Source organism: Pleurodeles waltl, chromosome 4_1, assembly GCF_031143425.1.
Source record: "Pleurodeles waltl isolate 20211129_DDA chromosome 4_1, aPleWal1.hap1.20221129, whole genome shotgun sequence".
In the NCBI taxonomy this organism is placed as follows: domain Eukaryota; kingdom Metazoa; phylum Chordata; class Amphibia; order Caudata; family Salamandridae; genus Pleurodeles; species Pleurodeles waltl.
Window position 1 is genome coordinate 357970463 of NC_090442.1, and position 24676 is coordinate 357995138.

The 24676-nt window shown below is 41.1% G+C and overlaps 1 protein-coding gene across 23 annotated transcripts in view; it reads left to right on the top strand.

Annotated features, from left to right (window-relative positions):
- Nucleotides 1-24676, top strand: part of PLEKHA5 (pleckstrin homology domain containing A5) — a 991819-nt gene that overhangs the window by 850871 nt on the left and 116272 nt on the right. For all 23 annotated transcript variants that reach the window (XM_069228492.1, XM_069228488.1, XM_069228489.1 and 20 more), the window contains 4 exons: nt 1508-1548; nt 17970-18090; nt 20130-20245; nt 21314-21520. In XM_069228492.1, the coding sequence (XP_069084593.1) occupies nt 1508-1548; nt 17970-18090; nt 20130-20245; nt 21314-21520 (485 nt within the window). The remainder of the gene's footprint in view (nt 1-1507; nt 1549-17969; nt 18091-20129; nt 20246-21313; nt 21521-24676) is intronic.

The window sequence follows — 24676 nt, forward strand, 5'->3', positions numbered from 1 at the left end:
TTTGGTGGCTTTTGACACCGTTCGTCACCTCAAGATACTGAACTGCTTGAATAGTATTGGGGTCAGTGGCCTAGCCCTGAACCCACTTAAATCATTACTGGATGGGCGTGAACACATCGTAAGAATGGGTACCCTAACTTCTCCCTCGTCTTTTTTCTCTGAGTGGGGTTCCTCAGGACTCCTCATTGAGCCCAACCCTATTTAATGTTTACTTTATCCTCGTTGGCTAATCTGGTTTGTTCGTTCAATTTCTCTTTAACTTCTTATATGGACGACATACAGATTGTGGTCTCTCTAGCCAAGGAGGAATGCAACCCTGGCCCCAGGCTTTGTGATTGTATGTAGGCAGTTGATTATGGGATGGGAATCAGTAGTCTGAAACTGAATTCAAATAAAACTGAGGCCATTTTATTTGGCCGCCATCCGTCTGTCTGGTCCTCGGTATGTTAGCCCTACAAGATGGGTCCCCTACCCACCCCAGTGAAGAAGGCCCGAAATTTAGATTTTATTATCGATGATAACCTCAGCTTTCAGGACCAAGCCAATGCTACACCCTTTTCTCTTTCTAATGCTGAAATTGCTGAATAAAATCTTTCCTTACATCCCTTCTTACCTACAGAAGACGCTGGTCACCGCATTAGTCCTGACCATATTGGATTACTGCAACAGTCTCTTTCTAAATGCTCACCAAATATTCTGAACAAACTCCAAAAGCTTCAGAATGCAGCCTCTAGGCTTCTTCTGAAGCTTCCCAAGTAATGCTTGGTGTTAAAGGACATTAAAGCGCTGCATTGGCTTCCCACACGGCAAATAATTACATTCAAAGCCCTCTGCATTACCTATAAGGCCTTCCATGGTATGAGCCCAGAGATTTTATGCACTGGACTTGCTTTGTATTTCCTAGAACGATCATTCAGGTCCATGAACGCTAAACTCATTGTCGTCCCTTAGTTCAAGCAGGCCACTTGGGGAGGTCGGAGTTTCTTTCTTGGGGCTGCCAAACCTTGGAACGGATTGCCTCTGGAAATCAAGAATGCTCCTAATCTATTACAGTTTTGCAAGCAACTAAAGATCTATCTATTTAGACCCAGCATTCACGACCTTCTTAGAACAAAGTGCAAAACAATAACACACAGTTAAATCTGGATTTCATGTGCTTGGAAATATATGGTAAGAATGATATGCAGCAGGTAGGAATTTCTCTTCATTTTATACCTGAGGTGATAAATTCTGTTCTGTATGAGTCATTTAGAATGAGCAAATTATAACTGATGTATCGAACGCAAGGTTGCCTAGTAGTATGAAACTTGGACTTGACATTTTGACAATTATGGGAAGTTAAAACTAATTTCATGCACTGAATTATTGATAGGTGGAGGTTATAAACAAGCTGAAAACTCAGTTGTGTGGTGTTATAAGGATTTTAAATTACTTCCAAAACTTAAATTTTGTGTTTTGTTTAAATACTTTCATGTATTTGTATTTATTTTTTGGTTTAAAATCCTAGGTGACACAGGATCAACGTCACTTTCTTCAACCAAAAATGAGGTAAGACCTAAATATGAGTAGTGAATATGTAGGTATTTTCAATGCTTTGGAAATGTGTAACAGTCATTTCACTGAAGGTTAGCTAAACAAAAAAAACCTGAGGTGGTACGGTTTTGTTGATGATGCAGAAGATTTTTGGATTCTTTTTGTTTTCATTTATTGGTTCTAAATGCATTAGTGGTAGTATTGCATCTGTGATTTCTTTAAGAGATTAGAGGAAATATACTTAAGCTATATAGATTTAAAATATTTTTAAGTGGACTCAAAATCGGCCTGCATTAATTTTTTGTTTGTTTGAAGATGACTGTGTCCTGATGCTACCTCCCCAGTCTCCAACTCATAGAATATGTTTCAGTAGTGCTGTCCATTTGCCTTGTTTTCCACTGTCAGTCCCATTTTACAGTAAAGCACTACAGAACTCCTACTTCTTATATCATTTGCTCTCTGCGCCACATCAATACAGTGAGGGAGATAGTAGGGGGAGGGCTTGACGAAAAGCCTGGCAACGTGGTGCTGATCTGATCAGAAGTGCTCTCTGAACAAGAAGGTCTACTGCACATGGATGCATTTTTTAATTTTCCACTGGTCTTTCCGTGAATTAAAGGGTCTCTTTTTATGTTTTCTGCTGTTGAGCTGCATAAGTTGTGTTGAGCGCTAGCCCAGGAAGGTCAGAGATATGCCAGATTCCCTGGATAACTGCTCCTTATGTTACTGAGACTACTTTAGATTAATTGTGTGCAATTTTATCAGTTGTGGATTCACCAAAGTCTGGCTTGGCTCCAACCCTTGCGAGACATAATTTGGTACTCCTGATGGAGAAGCTTGAATCTACTATTCTTCTGAATTACTTCTAAAAATGCAGTACAAATTAAAACTGATATTGGTCCTCTGAAGGACTTCACTAGCACAGGCATAGGCATCATGTCACAGAGCACTGGCACACCTCAGAGTCCTCATTTCCTCCAGCAAAAAAGTTCCTATAGGTTTTTGATGTTCTTTATTCCAAAGGTTCAGGCTCTCAACCCTTCCTTCGTTTCTATATGTGTTGCCCAGTGTAGCAGTTGAAGTATCTTATACCTTATGAGGCTTGGCTACAACATGCCTAAGCACTTAAAAGATTGTTTCTATGATTTGGAAAAAGAAGGGCCAGACTTTTCCTGTACATTCTACTGTCAGATTGAGAAGAGCCTTAGCATTTCTGTCAGTTACAGATAAGGAAGTAGGCTTCAGTTGTTTATTACAGTTTTGGGGCTAAGTTAGCACAGCAGTCTCTAGCACAATAAACCACTTCTAATCCCTATAGTTCTGGGCCAGTGTAGCCAAACTTCCCTTGTTCAAATACAGTTGCATTCATCTACTAGACTAGATTTTGTTTAAAGTGCAAGTTGAGGAATTAGTACTTTTATGGTTCAATTCTAGTTATGCAGTGAAAGTATGATTCTCTTCCTTGCCAACTCTCTCTAAAACTCCTCTGTCTATTACAGGGCTCTGATGACCCCTTACTTTCATTACTGACAAACTAAAATGCTGATAATTTGTCCAGCCAATTCCTTTTTCCATTTAGTCATCCCCATCAGGTGTAATCCTTAACAAAAGCTTAGTGCTAACACTCCTTCTCAAGAAACATTATATTGTCTTTTCAGTTTTGACTGCCAACATGCCTTCTTGCAGGACTCAGTTTGGGTGGCCAACATCCTTGGAAAGAGTAGTAGTTTACAAATTATACTTTCTTTGACTCTCGCCATGCCTTGACCATTTTTCTTCTAAATTATGGGAGCAGATATGATCATATCCTTTTGGACTATGTAATTTTCCATGCTGATGAGGAATTTTTTTAGCTTGTAGTCCTGTCGTACATGTTAAAGGTGCTCAACAGTGCTGTATCCATCATTATCCTATACTGATGTGAAGTGCCCCGCTCTCTCTCTGGTCCCTTCTAAATTAATTTTGGCCATACTCATATGAAGATTATGTTAAAGTGGAAGCTTTCTTGTTTGCCACAGAGTGAATCACTTATAGTGCGTTCTATCTCCTGTTCTTTTTATGTCTCGACTAAAAGCAACTTTAGCTGTCAATAGGCAGACATTTTGTTTCCAGTACTTGACATTCAATTAAACTGGCCTCTGGGTCAGCCCATGCTCGTGATTGGACTGCTTTGCTGTCTATAGCCATTGTCTGCTCTTAAGTTGATGTTTTCATCTATTATTGTGTTTATCCTGCTGAGGAGCATTTTGAACTCTCACTGTTTAGACTGGTTTCCCACCGCCCACCCTTGTGCTCCCTCTGCTCTCTCCCCTGTGCCCCAAAAGCTCCTCATCACGCATTTGCCAAAATGCTCCTCGGCAGGGCAAACACAATAATAGATGAGAAAACCATCATAGTTCATTTTGGCCATATTCATATGAAGATTATTATGTTAAGTTGTAAACGTTCATGTTTGCCGCATAGTGAATCACTTTTAGTGCTCTCTATCGCCTACATTTAAACATAAGTGTTTTAGCCATTTGGGGTCCTTCTGGGACCCCAGCACCAGAGCTAAGGGGTCAGGGTGACCCTACCCCTGAGCCCCTTTTCCTTTTTTCCCTTTTTTTTGTGGGACTTGGCTGAACCAAAGTCCCAAGATTGCTGCAAACACTTCCTTGTTGAAGTGCTGGCAGCCAATCAGATATTAGCATGGGGATAGTTGGATATGCATCCCTAGATATCTATATTTTTTAAACTCTAATATCTCCACAACTACTGATGGGATTTACTCCAAATCACAAAAGGCATGCTTTCTCCACCAAGAGCTAACTTTCTGCCAAATTTGGTGTAATTCCGTTCAACGGTTCAGGCTGTATTGATGTTCAATAATTTGAACAATCCTATTGACACAGAATGGTGAAAAAGTGTTTTGGGACTCCCCCTTTTTCTGGGACCCGCTTGATGGATCACCCCGAAACTTTCAAGACCGCGCCTGAACTGACCAAAGTATATGTTTTGAAAAACTCATGAAGAATTATTAAGTGGCGCCAAGGTTATTGGCAAAACAAAAAAAGTCCTGTTATTGGAAAAAATAGTCCTATCTATAACTACCTACTGGTGTGTGTGTGTGTGTGTGTGTGTGTCATATATATATATATATATATATATATATATATGTTCAATGGCATGTGCATAAGTCTGCCATCTAGTGTTGGGCTCAGAGTGTTACAAGTTGTTTTTCTTCGAAGAAGGTTTTCAATCAAGTGACTCCTCCTCTCAGTGATAGTGCGCATGGGCATTGAGTCCTTTCACACATTGTTTTCTTTCCGCTGTCAGGTTTGGACGTGTTTCCTCTCGCTCTTGTAGATCTCGGTTTGGATACTATCTGTATTTCTCTCTTCTTTTCTATAAACGTTAGTATAGTTTCGATTGAGTTTTTCAATCTTCTAGTCGATCTGATTGTAATCGTCGGGGTCGATTACATGCCCTTAGAGGGGACCTCACCCTTTTTGGGCCTACTTCAACACGTTGTAGTCGAACAATGTTAGGCTGATGGAACTTACTCTGTTTCGCTTTTGACCTCAGTGACAGGCCATATTTCCATACATGGATCAGCACTTGGTGTACAATCTCTGTGTCTCTCCAGATCACGGAGAAAAGAACTGTGACGCTTGCTGGTTGTTTTGCTCCAAAAAGACTCTTAGGGATCGAAGAGCGCATCGAATGGAAATGGCGTCCTAGTAGTCAGAACATATGCCCAACATCTTCGGGGATGAACGTGAACAAGAAGAATTAGCACACCATGCCACAGTTTGCATCACAGACTCCAATTCGGATTGAGATTCTGATGTCGACAGCCAAATCCATCCCACTGACACAGTACGTGAGTACATCCAGCACTTCCCATCACCCAAAGACAATTTAAAAAAACTTCTGCACTGTTCTTCAGACCTCCACTGCCTGCCAGCCATGGTCAGACCCAAAAAATACAATCGGATGACAAACCCTCTGGGTTCGGCACCGAAACAAAGGACCAAAGTGTATTCAGCACAGAGCAAGCAGCTTCCCACACCTGTTTCGGTACCAAGCTGAAAATCAGAGACTTCTACCTCAGAGCTGAAAAAAAGCAACAACGCTTTCAGAGCTGACATTCTTGGCCCAGTATCCAAGCTTTTGGAGCTGAAACCTGTTGGTGGTAAATATGCTACAGTTACTGAGGAGTCTTCAGAGATAAGGCCCATATTGGAGGTAATGGATGCTTAAAAGTGAAAGATCTATATACATAAGATCATAGCCTCTCCTCCAACAATCAAAAGGAAATTTACTTTTCAAGAAACTTTAGAAGCTGGGCCTCCACCTGCTAAAATATTTAAACAAAAGGAGAAACCAAAGGCACCCCAGCAGCCTTCACCACCACATTCTCCTTTACTTCCTGCTTCTTCTCCACCACCCCCTTCTCCTACACAATTTTCTCCACAATTCACCACATAGGGATGATTTATACTATATTCAAAAGGATCTAGATCAATGGGACATATGTGACACAGATCCTATGCTTTCCAATGATCCTGATTTCTACCCTGCAAGGCCATCTCCTCCTGAAGATACCACTGCTTACAATCAGGTTATAGCCAGAGCAACTGCGTATCATAATGTACAAGTACACACAGATTCCACTGATGATGATTTTTTTTATTTGATACCTTAATGTCTACTCATAAAGAGTATCAGTATCTCCCTATGCTCCCAGACATGCTTAAACATGCAGAGGACATTTTTAAAGAACCGGTAAAATCCAGAATCATTACACCCAGAGAGGATAAAAAATATAAACCTGCACCCGCGGATCCGTTTTTTATTAGAATACAACTAATAACCTGACTATATAGTGGTCAGTGCAGAAAGAAAGAGCGCCAATAACAATCTACAGGGGATGATCCTCCTCCAGACAGGGAAAGTCGCAAATTTGATGCAGCAGGTAAGAGTAGCAACTTGAGCTGCTGACCATTGGAGGATTGCAAACTCTCAAGCACTCCTAGCAAGGTAGGATAGGGCTCATTGGGACCAAATGGAAGACTTGTTGCAGTACCTTCCACCAGAACATCAAAAAAGAGCACAACAAATGGTAGCAGGAGGGCAGGCTATTTCCAATAACCAAATCAGATCCGCTACAGATGCAGCAGATATAGCGGCAAGGGGTATCAACACCAGTATCATCATTAGAAGACACGCATGGCTAAGGGCTTCAGGTTTTAAGCTAGAAATACAATAGACAGTGTTAAATATGCCCTTTAATAAACAACATGTATTTGGGCTAGAGATTGATACCACAGTAGAGAAGTTCAAAAAGGACTCAAAAACAGCTAAAGCTATGGGCGCGTTATACACTACACGTACTCAGAGAACATTTTGTAGGCCACAGTTATGGGGTGGTTTCAAATCATCAAACACAGAACCATCCACATCCTAACAAAAAAAAAGTGCCACACTTCTACAACAGAGGCTCCTTTAGAGGTTCTTGCAGTGGGAAATGATTATAGAGTAAAAGGAAAATCAAAAGGTTCTTCCACCTCAACAAAGCAGTGACTTCTTACACATCCCATAGAGCATACATCTCCTGTGGGAGGAAGACTGAAATGTTTTTACCCACAATGGCACGTTACTACAGATCTGTTCTATCAATTATCCAACATGGTTATTGCTTAGAACTTATCTCTACTCCACCAAACATCCCCCCTCGTTCACACAGACTTCCTCTGGAACATCTTAATTTATTAAAACAGGAGGTGCAATCACTACTACTCAAAGGTACCATAGAGATGGTATCTATATTCCAACAAGCATCTGGAGTGTATTCATTATACTTCCTTATGCCAAAGAAAGATGGTACTCTCAGACCAGCCTTAGATTTCAGACCCCTCAATCAATTCATTCTTTTAGAATACTTTCACATGGTCAATCTACAAGAGATCATTCCCCTACTACAGCAACAAGATTACATGACAACATTAGATCTAAAAGATGCTTATTTCCACATTCCCATGCATCCAGCACATTGAAAATATCGAAGTTTCATTATAGCGAGAAAGCACTACCAATTCAAAGTATTACCATTCAGAGTAACAACAGCACCAAGGGTATTCACCAAATGCCTAGCAGTAGTTGCAGCATTCCTCAGAAGACAACACATACATGTCTTCCCGTAACTGGACGACTGGCTCATAAAAGCCAGGACAATTCAAATCTGTCAACAGCATACACAGTGGACACCTTACACAAACTAGGATTAACAATAAATTATAAAAAATCTCACCTGCAGCCTTCACAGATACAACCGTATCTAGGAGAAATTCTGAACACTCAATTAGGAATAGCATACCCAAACCCAGTGAGGATTCAAGCGTTTCATAATCTCATATCTCAACTACAATACACACTTAAAGTCAGTAAAGTTGGTCATGAAACTATTGGGAATGATGGCCTCATGCGTAGCAATAGTATCTAATGCATGCCTACACATGAGACCACTACAACAGTGTCTTTCTCAACAATGGTCTCGGCACAGGCTCACATTGAGGATCTAGTGTTGTTGGACAACCAGACTTCTCACTCTCTCCAATGGTGGAATAACACCAACTTATTAAAGAGGCATTCTTTTCAGGACCCTGTGCCACAGACCATAATCACAACAGATGTATCAATGATGGGATGTGGCGCTCATCTCAACAACCTCACTATACAAGGAGAATGGGAATCAATCCAACACATTTATCACATAAACCACTTGGAATTACTAGCAGTGTTCCTAGCGCTCAAAGATATTTAAACAGAAATCACACACAAGACAGTGTTAATAAGGATAGACAATATGACCACAATATATTATCTGCGCATACGGGGGGGGCACTCATCTCAGTTGTCCCTTTTGGCACAGACAATTTGGAAATGGGCAATTGACAATTGCATTCAACTACTGGCAGAGTATATTCCCGGGTTACACAATGAACTAGTGGACCTCTTAAGCAGGACACAGCAACTAGTACACGAACGGGAGATTCACCCACAGGTGATTCAACAAAACTTCCAGATGTGGGGAACCCCCAAAAATATAGACCTTTTCGCCACAAGCGAAAACGCAAAGTGCTGAAACTTCACATCCAAGTACACACACCCTCAATCCAAGGGCAATGCTGTATGGATCAATTGGTCAAGGATATTTGCTTACGCTTTTCCACCTCTCCCACTAATTCCATTTCTCATCAAGAAGATCAGTCAGACCTCCCTCACCATCATATTCATAGCTTCCACATGGGCATGTCAACATTGGTACACAACACTGTTGGATCTGTCAGTAGTACCACATCACAAACTACCAAACAGACCTGATCTGTTGACTCAAAACAAGGGTCAAATCAGGCATCCTAGTCCCAGTATACTCAACCTGGCGATTTGGCTCCTGAAGACATAGAATTTGTCTACGTACAGCTTCCATCTGAATGTGTGGATATTCTAAAGGAAGCACACACACTTACAACTAGACAGTGTTATGCAGCTATTTTTGTCTGCTATTGTCAGTCCAAAAAACGTTAATCCACTTAAATCTTCAGTACAGGATATCTTCTATTATTTGCTACACTTACAAAAAGCAAATCCTGCAAACTCCTCTTTTAAAAACCATTTAACAGCAGTAGCTGCTTACCTCCAAAACAGCCAACATACTTACCTGTTTAGGATTCCTGTTATAAAGGCTTTTATGGAGGGTCTTATGAGGATTATTCCACCTAGAGCTCCACCAGCTCCTGCCTGGAATATTAACATTATACTCACAAGACGTATGGGCCCACCATTTGAACCCATGCATTCTTGCCCTCCTCGGTTTTTATCATGGAAGATTGCTGTCTTAGTAGCAATTACTTCTTTAAGAAAAGTTAATGAAATTCAAGCATTCACTTTAGAAGAAACTTTCTTTCAAATTCACAACAATAAAATAGTTCTTGGGACAAACTCAGTTTCCTACCAAAAGTTGTTTCACCATTTCATATCAGTCAGTGGAATTGCCAGTCTTCTTTCCACAGCCAGATTCAGTTGCTGAAAGAGCTCTTCCTACCATTGATGGTAAAAGAGCTCTCATGTACTATATAAATAGAACAAAAATTTCAGAAAATCTAAGCAACTCTGTGGCATTTCAACAGCTTCACAAGGATATTCCTATTTCAAAACCAGGGTTAGCCAGATGGATAGTAAAGTGTATTTAAACTTCCTATCGTAAAACTAAAAGACAATTACTAGTGACTCCTAAAGCACATTCCACTAGAAAGAAAGGATCTTCAATGGCATTCTTAGGAAATATACCAGTGGCAGATATATGTAAAGCATCCACATGGTCTACACCACATACAATTACTAAACACTACCATGTGGATGTTACTTCGCCAGCAAGCAAACGTTGGACAGGCAGTGCTTAAGACACTATTTCAAACTAATTCAACTCCTACAGGCTAGCCACCGCTTATTTTAGGAGGGGACTGCTTTACAGTCTATGCAAAGCATGTGTATCTACAGCTACACATGTCATCAAACAAAAAATGTTACTTACCCAGTAGACGTTTGTTTGTGGCATGTAGTGCTGTAGTTTCACATGCACCTTCCCTCTTTCCTGGAAGCCTGTGGCCGTTGTAAGACTATATTTTGTAAATATGTATATACATTGCATGCATCTTTTTCTTCACTATTTATCCGTACATGTACATTTCTACACTCTTTACTTCACTCTCCTGCGGGAAAACAATCTAACAAAGGACTTGATGCCCATGCACACTATCACCAAAAGGAGTCACCACTCGATCTTGTGACTCGAAAACCTTCTTCGAAGAAAAACAGCTTGTAACACTCCGAGCCCAACACTTGATGGCAGACTTATGCAAAGCATGTGAATCTACAGCACTACATGCCACGAACAGATGTCTACTGGGTAATTACCATTTTCCATATATATATATATATATATATATATATATATATATTTTTTTAATGGTGCCCAACAGCTGCAAAGTACAGAGGGCAATCACTTCCCATTTGTGCTTTGCGTGTACCTTTTTAAAATTTTGTTTAGTTTACCATTCTGAGATACCACCCTCCCTGTTTGAACAATATATTCAGAAAGAACTCCATGTGCTGCAATACATGCACGTATGTATTACGACACATGCATGTTTATACCTTGACATACATGCTAGAACACGTGGATCAGCTGCCATTTTTACATGGGTTTCCTTCAACCACATGGGTGCTATTAATATGAGCTCCGCTTCAACAGTGCTCCCAGGCAAGTGGTGTTAATGTGGAGACGTCGCATCTGTGCTCCCACAGGAGGGAATCACTCTGATGCTAACACTAGAGACAAGCCCTTTATTTATTTCAGATTGGACTGCTGGGTAACCGGCTTTTTTTTTTTTTTTTTTTTTTTTTTTTTTTTTTTTTAGTGTGTTTTTTTTAATGACGTTCAGTGGGCATGGGGCACTGACGTCATTAATGTTGAACGTGAGAAAGTAAAATGCCATGGTTGACTCATTTTACTTTCACTTCCATTGGTGCCCATGGGTTACTTTGCATCCCCATGTACCAGTTTAATTGGGAGAGGTGATTTAATGAAAAGGTGGGAGAATCTTCCATTCCAATGATATTTGTTCCCACTTGATCCCAAAGAAAATCAGCTTTTCTGCCTGTTGGTGGGCAATTGCGGGGTTCACCTCTAACTTCCTAATCCAAGAGAGACCTGGTAAATACAGTCTTTCTGTCCCCACCAGAGGTGGATGAGGGGGTTTGTCTTCTGTCTGTCACCACGAGGCAGAAAAGCCAATTAAACACTAAGGACAAAAAGGTTAAAAACCAGAAGAGCAGGGATAGCTCACCCAGGCATGAGGCCTTGACCCTATGCCAGAAAGGGTGCAACAGTCTTTCTGCCCCTCCTGGGGGTGGATTGGGGGAGTATATCCCCAACCTGCCCCGGCGGTCAGATCAGAATCCCACCTGACACCAAGGGGAGAAAAAAAATCAAAAAACAGAAAGGGGTGGGGACGACCAGTGCAGACACTGGGCAGTGCCCCCACTCCAGATCAGGCTCAGCAGTGTTACTGCCCACAGTTGGGGAAGACCAGTGGTGTTTAACCCAGTCTTTGATTGGGTGAGGAAACACCCCCTAGTCATCTGAGTGGAAAAAAAGGCCAAAAAAGAGGCGGAATGCCAGAAACCCACCCCAGAACGGGTGCAACAGTCCTTCAAAACGGGGGGGGCAAATAAGGTAGGCTTTGGGCAGTGCCACTATCCGCGAACAGCAGTCTTTCTGCTACCCTGGGTGAGGGATAGGGGAACTTACCCACATTTCTGCCCACTGGGGTGGGAATGGGGGGCGTTCAGAAAGCTCACTAGAAACCAGAGCCTGGCAGAAAAGATGAGGGGTGGAGGTGGCACACCATAGCCTATGGACATACCTCTACCCCTTAAGGGACAATACACACCACCCTGGACTCCCCTAGGTGTCCATTTTCACAATGTCTGGTTATGGTAGGTATTCCTGAGTGGCAGTTTCTCTGTCTTAAATGCATTTTTGGGGCTTCTTGTGTCACAGTTGCCGGCCCAGACAACCAAGGGGGAGGAAAAGCATAGGAAAAGTTTACTACATGTAAGAGAAGTGAAAATGGTTTTCTTTTAAGATCCTGCATGTTTCTGAAAGCTGTGAAAATACAGTTTCTTACACAGCACTATTTTTCCAACAAAAAACAAAAATATGCTATGCTTTGGCTACTTTATTGGTTCTATCCAAAGAAATCCTCAGATCCTGGGTGTCTTTGGAATCTACAGGAAGAGTGTGGGGATGGAGGGGGGGTGGGAGGAGAAGGACACACGTTTGGACTGGATTGCTTTTGTTGAAAAACATTACCAAGGCTTAATTGTGAACTGCCCCATATGTCCAAAAAAAGGACTCTGCGCTAGCAGCCAAGTTAACAGTAGGCCTGTTGCAAGATGGTCAGTGGAGAAGCATCTTGACCCTTGCGCATGATTATCAAAAAGCAATAGTAAAGCCAGTAGTCCGTCCTTTTAGAATGGAAACCTGTGGGCTTTGCCTGGGCTTGTTAGGAATTTCTTGCTACCATGCATGAGACTGATTATTGACCAATGCCTCTTCCAACACTTTGATATTGACTACAGCTACATTCATCTACAGGATGTTTTTGGCCCCAAGCATTCATTCTTGGAGGTGTCTAGTAGTTTTAGCTTTATAGAGGAATATATTTGGAAGAGCAGGCTGAAGTTGAATTGAAGCATGTAAGGTAATAGTCCTTGGTCCCTAACCCATACTCAATTTGCCTTGCTCTCTTCACCTACCAGATACTTTCTTTGATTACACCAAAACATTTGCAAAAATGGTTAAAGATTAAAGAGTCCTCTGAAGACTCTTACCTGAGCAAGAGGTGTGAAGAGAATACTTTAACTAAAAGAGGGTGGTTCTTATGGATCAACTTGCTAATGCTCAGTTACAAACTCCCACACTTGCACCAGCAAGTATTGGGGTACCTAATTAACTTGAGATTTGATTATATATAAATTGCCTTTATTTTCTCTAGATTCATGGATTATTTTAAAATAGTCCAAAATATGGATGGGTGATTGGTAGCAGGCCTGCTCGAGATCCCATCTCCTCTTCCTCCGGGTAGCTTAATGGGCTTGATTTCTGAGGCAGTCTGCCTTGCTTACAAATATCTCCCTTGTGAAGCATGGCACTTCCTTCAAGAAAAAAAAATTCCCTGTACTGATAACTGAATCTCCCAAGATTGAGTGACCATCACTTCACTATTATGGCTCTATTATTTGGTTTTGAAATGATGAGGTTAGGTGCCCTTTACTAGAGCTGTGCTGTATTAACTCTTGTCTATACCTTGTACATTGTCCACACTAAACTAGCTCAATAGTAGTATCCTGAGATGGAAAAAAGGGCCATTTGGTTTTATGTTTCAAGTATGTTTTTTCCTAGAAAAATCAATAATTATCCACCATCCTTGGATCTTGGGCTTACACCAGATTTCTGTTAAACTTCAGGTCTGCCTCAGAGTAGGTTGCCCAGCCGCATTTTGTAACAGAGTAAAGGGGGCGGGTGAGGGCTGCAGAAGAAGGCTTGTGTTTTTTTTCCCTGAAAATGGCATCAACAAACGGTTTGCAGTGCTCAAATCACCATCTTCTCAGCTTTTAGGAACTGGCAGACTTGAATCAGAAAACCACTTTTTTCAACATAGTTTTGGCATTTTACTGGGACATACCCCATTGTTACTCTTTTTTTTGTGTGCTTTCAGCCTCCTTCCAGTTAGTGACAGAAATGGGTGTGAAAACAATGCTGGATCCCAAACAGCTAAACATTTCTGAAAGGTAGACAGAATTCTGAATTCAGCAAGGGGTCATTTGTGTAGATCCTACAAGGTTTTCCTACAGATAATACCAGCTGAAATAAAACTAATATTGAAATTGAGGTGAAAAAAGCAGCCATTTTTCTCCACATTTTACTCTAACTTTTTCCTGCGATGTCAGATTTTCAAAACTAATATACTGTTACGTCTGCTGGACTCTCCTGGTTGCGGGGTTTATATAGGGCTTGTAGGTTCACCAAGAACCCTAGATACCCAGAGCCAGTAAAGGAGCTGCACCTTGCAATGGGTTTTCATTGTATACCGGGCATACAGCAATTTATTTGCTGAATTATAGAGAATGAAAAATAGGTATCAGGGAAACCTTTGTATTTCCAAAATGGGCACAAGATAAGGTATTGAGAAGCAGTGGTTATTTGCACTTCTCGGATTTCCGGGGTCCCCATACTAGCATGTGAATTACAGGGCATTTCTCAAATAGTCGTCTTTTTTACACACTGTCTTACATTTGGAAGGGAAAAATGTAGAGAAAGACAAGGGGCAATAACACTTGATCTGCTATTCTGTGTTCCCCCAAGTCGCCTGATAAAAAAAGGTACCTCACTTGCGTGGGTAGGCCTAATGCCTGCGACAGGAAACGCAACATTGACACATCACATTTTTACCTTGAAATGTGACATGTGTTTTTTGGAAAGTACCTAGCTGTGGATTTTGGCCTTTAGCTCAGCCGGCACCTGGGGAACCTACCAATGCTGTGAATTTTTTAAAACTAGACACCTAGGGGAATCAAAGATGTGGGGCTTGTGGGACTCGCCAGGTTCTGTTACACAGAATCCTTTGGAAACTTCAATTTGGCACAAAAAAACACGTTTTCCTCACATTTCAGTGACAGAAAGTTCTGGAATCTAAGAGGAGCCAAACATTTCCTTCCACCCAGCACTTCCCCAAGTCTCCCGATAAAAATGGTACCTCACTTGTGTGAGTGGGCCTAGTGCCCACAGCAGGAAATGCCCCAAATCACAACATGGACACATCACATTTTCCCAAAGAAAACTGACCTGTTTTTTGCAAAGTGCCTAGCTGTGGATTTTGTTCTGTAGCTCAGCTGGCACCTAGGGACACCTACCAAACCTGTGCATTTTTTAAAACTAGAGACCTAGGGGAAATCCAGGATGGGATGACCAGGTTCTGTTATCGAGAGTCCTTATCAAACCTCAAAATTTGGCAAAAAAACTAATTTTCCTCACATTCTGGTGCTGCAAAGTTCTAGAATCCGAGGGGAGCCACAAACCTCCTTCCCAGCATTCCCCCACATATCCCTATAAAAAGGGTACCTCCATTGTGTGGGTAGGCCTAGTGCCCGCGACAGGAAATGCCCCAAAACACTACGTGGACACATCAAAATGATCAAATACAAAACTACCTGTTTTTGCAAGGGTTTTGGGGGGGGGGTGCGTTATTGGTCCTGGGCTCAGCAGTCATCTATGGAAACCTACCAAACCCAGACATTTCTGAAAACTGGATACCCGAGGGAGTCCAGGGAGGTGTGACTTGCATGGATCCCCCAGTGTTTTCTTACCCAGAATCCTCAGCGAACCTCAAATTTAGCTAAAACATCACATTTTCCCCCATTTCTGTGTGGGATCACCACACCGGCACAAATTTCCTACCACCCTACGTTCTCCTCAGCCTCCTGATAAAAATGATACCTCACATGTGTACATGGGCCAATTGCCTGTGAGAGGGAAGAACCAAAAACATGTTCAAATTGAGGGGGAACCAAAGTGGGTCCAAAAGGGCAGTTTGGGGGGAAAAAAACGTTTTTAGGTTGATAAATGGGGCAGACTTTATATCTGTATAAATCAATTCTTCCCTGGTGTCTGATGGGCTTTCTGCTCCCCTTCGGGCAGATAGGCCTTACAAAAATAGGCCGATCTGCCCCCCAGAAATGCCCAACATTAATGTGTTAATATGGGGAGCGACCCTTGGCCAAGGTGCTGCCCCCACCAAGCAAAACACACACACCAATCCCCGGGGGCAGTTCGGCCTAATAGAAATAGGTCGATCTCCCCCCACCCCCCAATGGGGACAGAAATGGCCTAAAACAAATTTCCCCCCTCAGGGGAGCGACCCTTGCCGAAGGGGTCGCTCCCCATCTGTTAAAAATTAAAACAATCCCTTGTGTCTAGTGGTTTCTGCCCCCTTAGGGGGCAGATCGGCCTAATTAAAATAAGGGGCAGAAGTGGCCTAAAATACATTTTCTCCCCAGAGGAGCGAACCATGCGTGAAACTGATGTAAAACAAAAAAACTCCCTGGTGTCTAGTGGTTTCTGCTCCCCTTGGGGGCCGATTCGCCTAATAAAAATAGGCCGATCTGCCATGAGGGGGGCAGAAATGACCTGTCTTGTTATGTAAGCTCCTCTTTGAAGATGAAAGCAACTGATAAAGGATACATGTTTTTTCCGACACAAGGACACCATTGTTTTCTGAAACTCTTTACTGGGTCTTCATGCTGCTGCACTTGAGACACAAAGTAAAGATGAACAGTGTCTCTCCTTCATGACTTAAAGATCATTGGTCGATGGTTTGTCTTTCAAAAAAACATAGGAATTACAATAGGTGCGTGTCAAGGGATGATTATCCCATGGCAGATCAGGTGTACAGTGCCCAAATAGGTTATGCCGGACTTCACTCACACAATCTAATCAATATCACTCGTACAATATCAATATTTATACCTTGGTTATTAAATGTCAGAGCAATAAGCTCCTGTAATTCTAGGTGAATATTAAGTTAATGTTAGTCACACAAGTGTAATTCTGAAGACATGAATTATAAATTTTGAGAAGAAGAAAAGCTGCAAGTAATCCTGTCCCATATGCTTGTAAATAAGGCGACTGTTCTACCCACTGTAGGTAGAGGAAGTAGTCCCACCTCGACCTCCACTCCCACGGTCCTATGACTTAACAGAGCAGCCTCCCACAACTGCCCCTGTGCCCAATGATAGCAGCACTTCCTCTTTGCTGTGTTATAGCAGGGGACCAGTTCATCTAACCGAAGAAAAGAAGACTCACCAGGTTCAAGGATTTCCACGAAATGGATCTTACTGTGTAAGGGTTGAAACTGCCAACCACATCATGACACCCACCTCCAGCATTCAGTTTTGTTTCTCATCCTCATATTAAATGCAATGTGATAAAATCATGTACATACATTATTGTATTTTCATTTCAGAGATGGTCATCTATTCTTAAATTTCTCATCTACATAAGTATATGGCATGGTTGTTGTTTTACTCATGCATTTGTGCAGAAAGAGCCATTTACATATACCTAATTTACATGTCTGCATGCGAGAGTGCAGCTTGGACGGCATTTTAAACATTCTTATTAGGCAGCTTTTTTTACTCAGTCAAGGCATTAATTGTAGCTTATTTTGGTAGAAGCTAACATGGGTGGAAAAATGGCTCAAATCGTTTTTGAACAAGTGATGTGTTTGGTACTCAGGCCTAACTAACACAAATCACTGTATGATTACAATGCATCAAAGCTGGGCTCTGAATGGACTGTAAAACATATTCTCAGTTGGGAAATATATGTTTAAGTAGCTTTCAAGTCAGCAAGCATGGTGACTTACAACAAGGTTTGTTACTTTGTAGTGTACACATTTTTAAGATGCGGTGAAACACCTTGTAGGAATTTATGCAATTCTTGGAAGGCAGTATGTATGAATGAAGCAGGCATGATGGTGAATTCCTAGACGTTAATGTTATATTTTCAGTGTAGTAATATTACTTGCAAGTTATGCTTAAATGCTGTTGGTTTAGCAATATTCATTTAGCTACACTTAAAATTAACATTCACAGCAAATACCTAACAATTATTGTGTTTTTTTATTTATTTTGAAGTTTTGGGTGGTTGGATCTGTTTAACACTTAAAGCTCATAATTTAGAAGCATTTCTGGTATCATTTAGATACATTATCTTTAGTGCCAAATTATGTAAAATCATTGTAGTAAGTTTCCTTCTTCACACATTTCAGGGTCCTGACTATAGGCTTTATAAGAGTGAACCAGAACTGACAACAGTAGCTGAGGTTGATGAGTCCAATGGTGATGAGAAAACTGAAGCTTTAGCAGAGGAGGAGAGTTCTGGAGCAAAAGGTTGGTACTCCAAACATGTTGTAGCTTTAAATGGTTTTTATATGAGTTTCTTTAGATTAAATAATGATGAGGAACTGTTTGTACATCTTGAATGATAATGGTAGTATTATGAAATGAGGACAACAGTGAGGACCAGGATTGAGTCACTCAGAACTGATTGATATGACTTGCATGTATTATTTCTATTTATTGAAGATATTTTCTATCTCTTTCTCTTACTCATTTCCAATAGTGGAATACTTTGACACAAGTTCCTGAAAAGGAGTTTGAGTGGAGACCGCTCTTTTGATTAGGATTTTACAATCCGGAACTTGTTGTAAGCTTCATTATGTGAAATGCAATGTGATAATTGTCTCAAATTATTTAGCATTTTTGATATATGGGACTGACCTGAGGTTCTGTTAGAGGCAATTCTGACAAGAAGATATCACAATTATTTTTGAATGTGTAATGAAATTGTCTCTGAGATGCCATCTGGAAATCTGAATGATGGAAGGCAATCGGTGGGTAAAGAATATAGAATGATTATCATCATCAAAAAACTTTATTCGACCGAAGACCATAAGAGACAGGTAATAGGTAAACAATATTAAAACTATAATAAGACACATCATAAAACACAATTACATAATGTTGGGAACAGTATATCCATTCATCAAGTTAGAGTAGAAAAAACGATATTTTAAGCAATAAGTGTCATTAGGTGTTGTGAGCATAGTGCAAAGAAAGGCATTAGCATGTCATGTTCAGTAATAATAAATAAAAAAAAGAAAAGATTCAGAGTAGACACAAATTCAGGGTAAAAAACAGGGAAGAAAAGCCTCATGAAACATTAAACACGATCATTACTTTGCAGACCAAATTTCCTGTACTGAATAATGTGCTGTATATAGTTCATTATGGTCAGACAGACCGAGATAGAAGGGATTATAAATAATGCATAGTTGTCTTATAGTCTCTAACGTTACTATCCTCTAAAAGTGGCAATAATAGTTTTCCTAAAACTTTAATAACATTTACAAAATAACATTAAGTGCAATATGGACTGTGTGGAGATGTTATATCATGGGCACAGATCGAGGGTAGTAGGGCGCCTTACAGGGTCACGAAAAGCCACCATGTAATGCAGGATGCTAAATCTTAGCATGGTCCACAGGACCTGCTGGTAGTTATTGCATGTCCATATAACATATAGTTCCATAGCGGGTCCAGAATTCAAGGGACGGTACAGGCGTACCAAGCTTTTAGCCATCTCTGTTACTCCAAGATCAGCTCCAAAAATGATGTTTCATTGTCTGACTAAATGCAGAAAAAAATGTCTCAGGGTTACTAGTAAAAGTCAGGGAAACCCACAATATATCTCATGTCTTTAGTACACATTAGGCATGGGGTGCTAGTAGCTTCATGCAGTCCCTCATCACATATAATTATCATATAAAGACTAATGTAGATGATACATCAGGAGTAATTTTGAGGATTCCTTCTAAGAGATTTAAAAATGAGAAATACTACTTTGGTTAAGGAGTTTCATGATCAACGTGCGATTTAGTACAAAAGTAAGCTTCTCACTTACAGTACATTAGTAATTAATTAGCCCATGAATAAGTATGATGTGTTTATGGTACGGTATTTGTTTAATTTGCCTCAGTGTTATATATCATGAATTTTAAATTGTTTAGAAAATATCCACTTGTCACTTGATAGTTTGTAACTAGTTCCTGGAAGCCTCCTTTTTGGCAGGATGGCAGAGTATGTAAATGGACACAGAAGACTCTCTGGCCGTGATTAAGACCATGAGGTTGATACACATTGGCTGTTTGTCACCTGGACCAATTAACACATTTACTTGATTTAGCTTAGTTTCTGTATATATGTGTTTTATCTTTATTGCAATAATCACTTACTGTGCACTTACGTGAAATATATACTCAAGCACCCTCCCTCTCGATCCACGAATACCTCCTGTGCAGCATGTCCAGCCTCGCCCGTAGGCATAGTTTCATAGTGCTGAAATGTTTTTTATTCTTTGTATATTTTAGGTATTCACTTTCCTGTTGGAGTTGTTCCTCCTAGAACCAAATCACCAACGCCTGAGTCCCTAACAATTGCTTCTTATGTCACTTTGAGGAAAAATAAGAAGATGGATCTAAGAATGGTATTTGAAATAACCATTGGTTGTTGATAATCGTTGTGAATTTGTGTGTGTGATAATATATAATACAGTAGTCAGCTGTTATCGACTATATACTATAACTTTCAGAAATTAACAAATCTACTTTTAATTTGAAAACCATTGTACTAAGTGCTGTATATTTGGCAAATTAGAGGTTGCATATTTATATTGAGTTGTTTGAGAAATACATAGTGTTTTTTATTGGCCCAGAATGCTAATTTGTAACATGACATCGCTACTTTTTCTCAGCAAAGATATGTATGTCCCCAAGCATATACACCCACATCCTTTCTATGGCCCATTTGTGTTTTTGAATTTTTGCACAGTAATATTATGTCCATGAGTATAATGTGGAATACACAATTTCTAGCCAATAAGCTGCTATGCCCTGACATTTTTTTGATCCCTGGAATTTCCACCCAGTATACACGTCTGATGTCCCTACATTTTGTAGACTCAGAAAAATGTATATCTGTGTCCACATTTAAGACTAATATGTTTATGTTGTGGAGCAGTCGGAGAAAAGCTTCAATTTAGAATTTCACAAGAACAAGCAGCAATAAGTGCTTCTCAAATAAAGTAGTCCGCTAGATCTGTCAGTAGGGAGCTCTTTCACTATTATTTAATTGATAATCACACCCCTTCCTCGCCTCTCTGGCATTTACCCCTTGCTATCCTTCTGTCCCTTAGTCATAACAATTTAGAGTTTCCCCAACCACTTCCCCCGCCTTATAGACATAACAATAGCAGATATGTAGTCATTGGAAGGCACAGGAACAGATTAGAGGCAGTATATCTGCAAACTACACTTCCTATTCTTCCCTAATCTCACCTCCAGATTCAGGAAAGCAACGCAGTTAAAAAAAATAAAAAATGGAAGGCCATCTAATAAATAATGAGATGCATATAAAAAACGTAAGAAGACAGGTGGGGGGAAAGTCTGTGAACAGGAAACCATAAACTTAAATCATTATCAGCAAAGGACAACTGTATGTCCTCTTTATGACTCCAGTATTATGATTTCAGTGTTATTTTTCATATATGTTTCAGGAAAGGCCCAGAAGTGCAGTGGAGCAGCTTTGTTTGGAAAGTCCTCGGACTCGAATGACTGTGGAAGAGCAGATGGAAAGAATAAAAAGACATCAGCAAGCCTGTCTCAAGGAGAAGAAAAAGGGGTTCAATTTTATTGGTGATTCAGACCAATCACCTTCAGTTAGCCCTTCTTCTACAAGGGAAAATCCTTTCAAGATGGGACAAGTAAGTATGTCTTTATGTATGCATTTGGTGTAAAGGTACGAACGTAAGTATATTTGTTGTTTGTCATTGAAGTGCAGATAACCTTAATGAATTAACATTTCCTTGTACAGCATGAACAGTCACCTCAGAGATATCCTGACACTGAAAGTAAAAGCAAGTCGACTGTCAGAGCGAACGTTTTAGTCAAAATCCTAGTTGTTAGGGCTTTGCAAAAAGTCTGGTGTTTGGATGGGGATCTGCGGTTTTTCCATGCTTTTGGTGCTAACTAGGAGAACATTCCATGTTTTTGCTGCAAAGCAGTGCAGGAGAAATATTTTCTTTCTAATCTGGATTATATGATACGGGAAAGCTTTAACAGGTTCTCTGACGCTGAACATAAGGAACTGGACTCTATATTACTTAAAAAACAAAATTATAAAAAGCAGGATTTGCCTTTAAAAGTACACATTTGTGAATTGGGAGTCACTGTAACTTGACCACGCAATTAGAGATGTAAACCTACCTGGGTAAGCCTAACACCTGTCAAGCTACCACGTTTTGAAGCATTTACAAAATGACGACTTAAACTGTAGTTGTTATATAGGAGATTAGAAGAATAGACAGAATTTTCTATTTACTTAAACTACAGTTTTGAAAGTACCAAAATTCCCAAGTCCCAAAATGTGCACTGAGAATAATACCTCACTATCAAAGTAATGCAGGGATTGAATAAAGAGATTCCAGTGTTGCTCCACAGGGGCAGGAGGGACCACCAGGACTCTGACCAGAAGGGGAATGTGCCAGCCCCCTGGAAGGGGAGAATCTCATTATCTGAATTCAGTTTTTAGAATTGTCCGGAATGCCAAATCTTGCCTTAAAAGCTTTTTGTAGAATGGGCATGGCCATGCTGAACATGGAGTAACATGCATAGTGCCAAAGTGCCACTGTAGCCCGGTGCAATCAATAAGCATCAGCACCCTTCCTCACTGCTCAGACTCCATCTGAACCCCCCACCCTCCATACTTAGGGTAAGATTAAGAGTAAACTTTGAGGCCTGATACTAGAAGCAAAATAAATCAATACTTTTAAAGAATTAGTGCTGATGTTCCACTGTCAAATGTTGGGGTAGCTGAATACCAAGACTATATAGTCTTGATTTCACTTTATGCCTCTTTCTTCAATCAACATACTGTCTGTGCCTCTTTATCTCACTCTTGCAGGCTCTGTTTTATCGATGCCTTCTTCCTTTGTCACTGTTTTTATTTCTTTTGGTTTCTCCTCCTTTCTCTTTTACAATCTGGTCATGAATAATTGTGCATTTAACAACCCCAGCATAGGGCATGCAGGAAAAAGTGGACAAAGAATGGAGGGGTCTTTGTTTTGCAATAAAATTGTACAGCTACAAAACATCGCTGTAATGCTAACTGGCGGTAAACATAGAAACTGGGGTGAAGTGAAGGTGGGCGGGCTTGGTGACGGTGGCAGAGTATAGAGTGATACAGGGATAGTGGTGAGGGCAGGTGGACAGACAGGCAAGTGGGGCAGTGATTACTGCGGGAAGGTGGATAAGGAATGTGGGGAGTGCTGACATAGGGGCTTCCAACTGTTGCAGCATTTATGTTGTGCACAAGAAGCACAAGAGGAAGTCATGGGGAAAGATCGTTGTTTACCACCCCCGCTTGAAATGCACGAGTAGGGTGACCTATTACGGGGAAATAGGTTGTTTGTGTAGTGGAGGCATCTTCTTTTGCTGCCCCGCTCCATTTACATACCATTCCATACCATGCAGCCACCGGAGTGGCTGTAGGAAAGCCAGTGAAGCATGAGCATGCGTTTGGCAAGGAGTAATGTTAGGGTCGTGAAGCAAGTGCACTTTTTTTTGTTGTGTCCTATGTTTGAAAATGCCTAGGGCACAGGCTTCCTATGTGTAAATATCTGGTAACTCAGTGACCTCATGCAGGGAGGTGTGGACCGATTGCCAATTACCCTATAGGGCCCGGCAGGACCACAACATGTGATTGAGGTCTGCCTCAGGGTCTTGACAACGTGGACATCCGACCTGAGTGCCATGAAAGTAATGATTTATTTGAGATAAGGTTGAGATAGGATAAATATAATTGTATACTCTTAAAACAGGAATTGCAGGAGACCAGTCGAGGAAATTCTAGTGCCTGTTTCCATTCCCTCTTATGCAGCACCCTCCCAAAGTAGTCTTCCCACTTTTGCCACAACATAGCGAGGGTAGTGATTGCCAGTTCGCAGATGGCTTTATGAAGCCAAGTGATAAGGGGACAGCCATCTCCCATGGTGAGGATATCCTGCAGTACTGGATGTGTGGTGGGTTCCCCCTACGAGATGTCCCAAAGGGTGTGACAGGTATGACTTAGCTGTCTGTGTAAAAGGAACTGCCCCAGCAGAAAGTTATACTCCACAGCCAATTGGTTAAGTGGGAGGAGGTGGCTATTGGAAAATAGGTCACCCAGTATAAGCACCAAATGTTCTGTCCAGACCTTCTGGTTGCTGGTAGAATAAAAGCCTGGGGTATGGAGGAGACCAACATGGGGTAATGTTGGGGAATATACCAGAGAGGCAATGTATCTGGAACATACATGACTAAGCCACTGCCACTTGCAAAGGCCATGGGGAGAAGGGTAAAGTTTTTGGATGAAACAGGAGGACCTGGATCGTAGATGGCAACACTTGTTCGGTTCAGGCCTTGCCCATGTAATGCCCAGCGGGATAGCCATTAGAGCTGTGCTGCCAAAATGTATGCCTCAAAGGAGGAGGGGGGTGCCATGGCCACCTCAGCCCACTGGGCAACTCGGTGACACTTGGCTTCCCAAATGAGTGTGCGCAGGAGAGTGTCAAGTTCCTTGAAAAAGGAGTGTGGTGGGATAATTGGGTGGGTTTGTGAAGTAATGCAGAAGGTGGGCAGGATTACCATCTTCACCAGGCAAGTTTTCCTTATCGAGGCCAAGGATATGAACTGCCAGAAGTGTACCTGGGTTGTTATTCCCAACAAGGCCTTGCGGACGTTCCCACATGTAAACCCAGAGGGGTGTAATAGAGATAGACCCCCAGGTACTGGGTTGCCTGAGCAGGCCAACAGAGGTGGGTGTTGCCCAGATGTACTTTCCATGGCAGTTGATCAGGACAGAGCAGTTAGATTGCTGATTT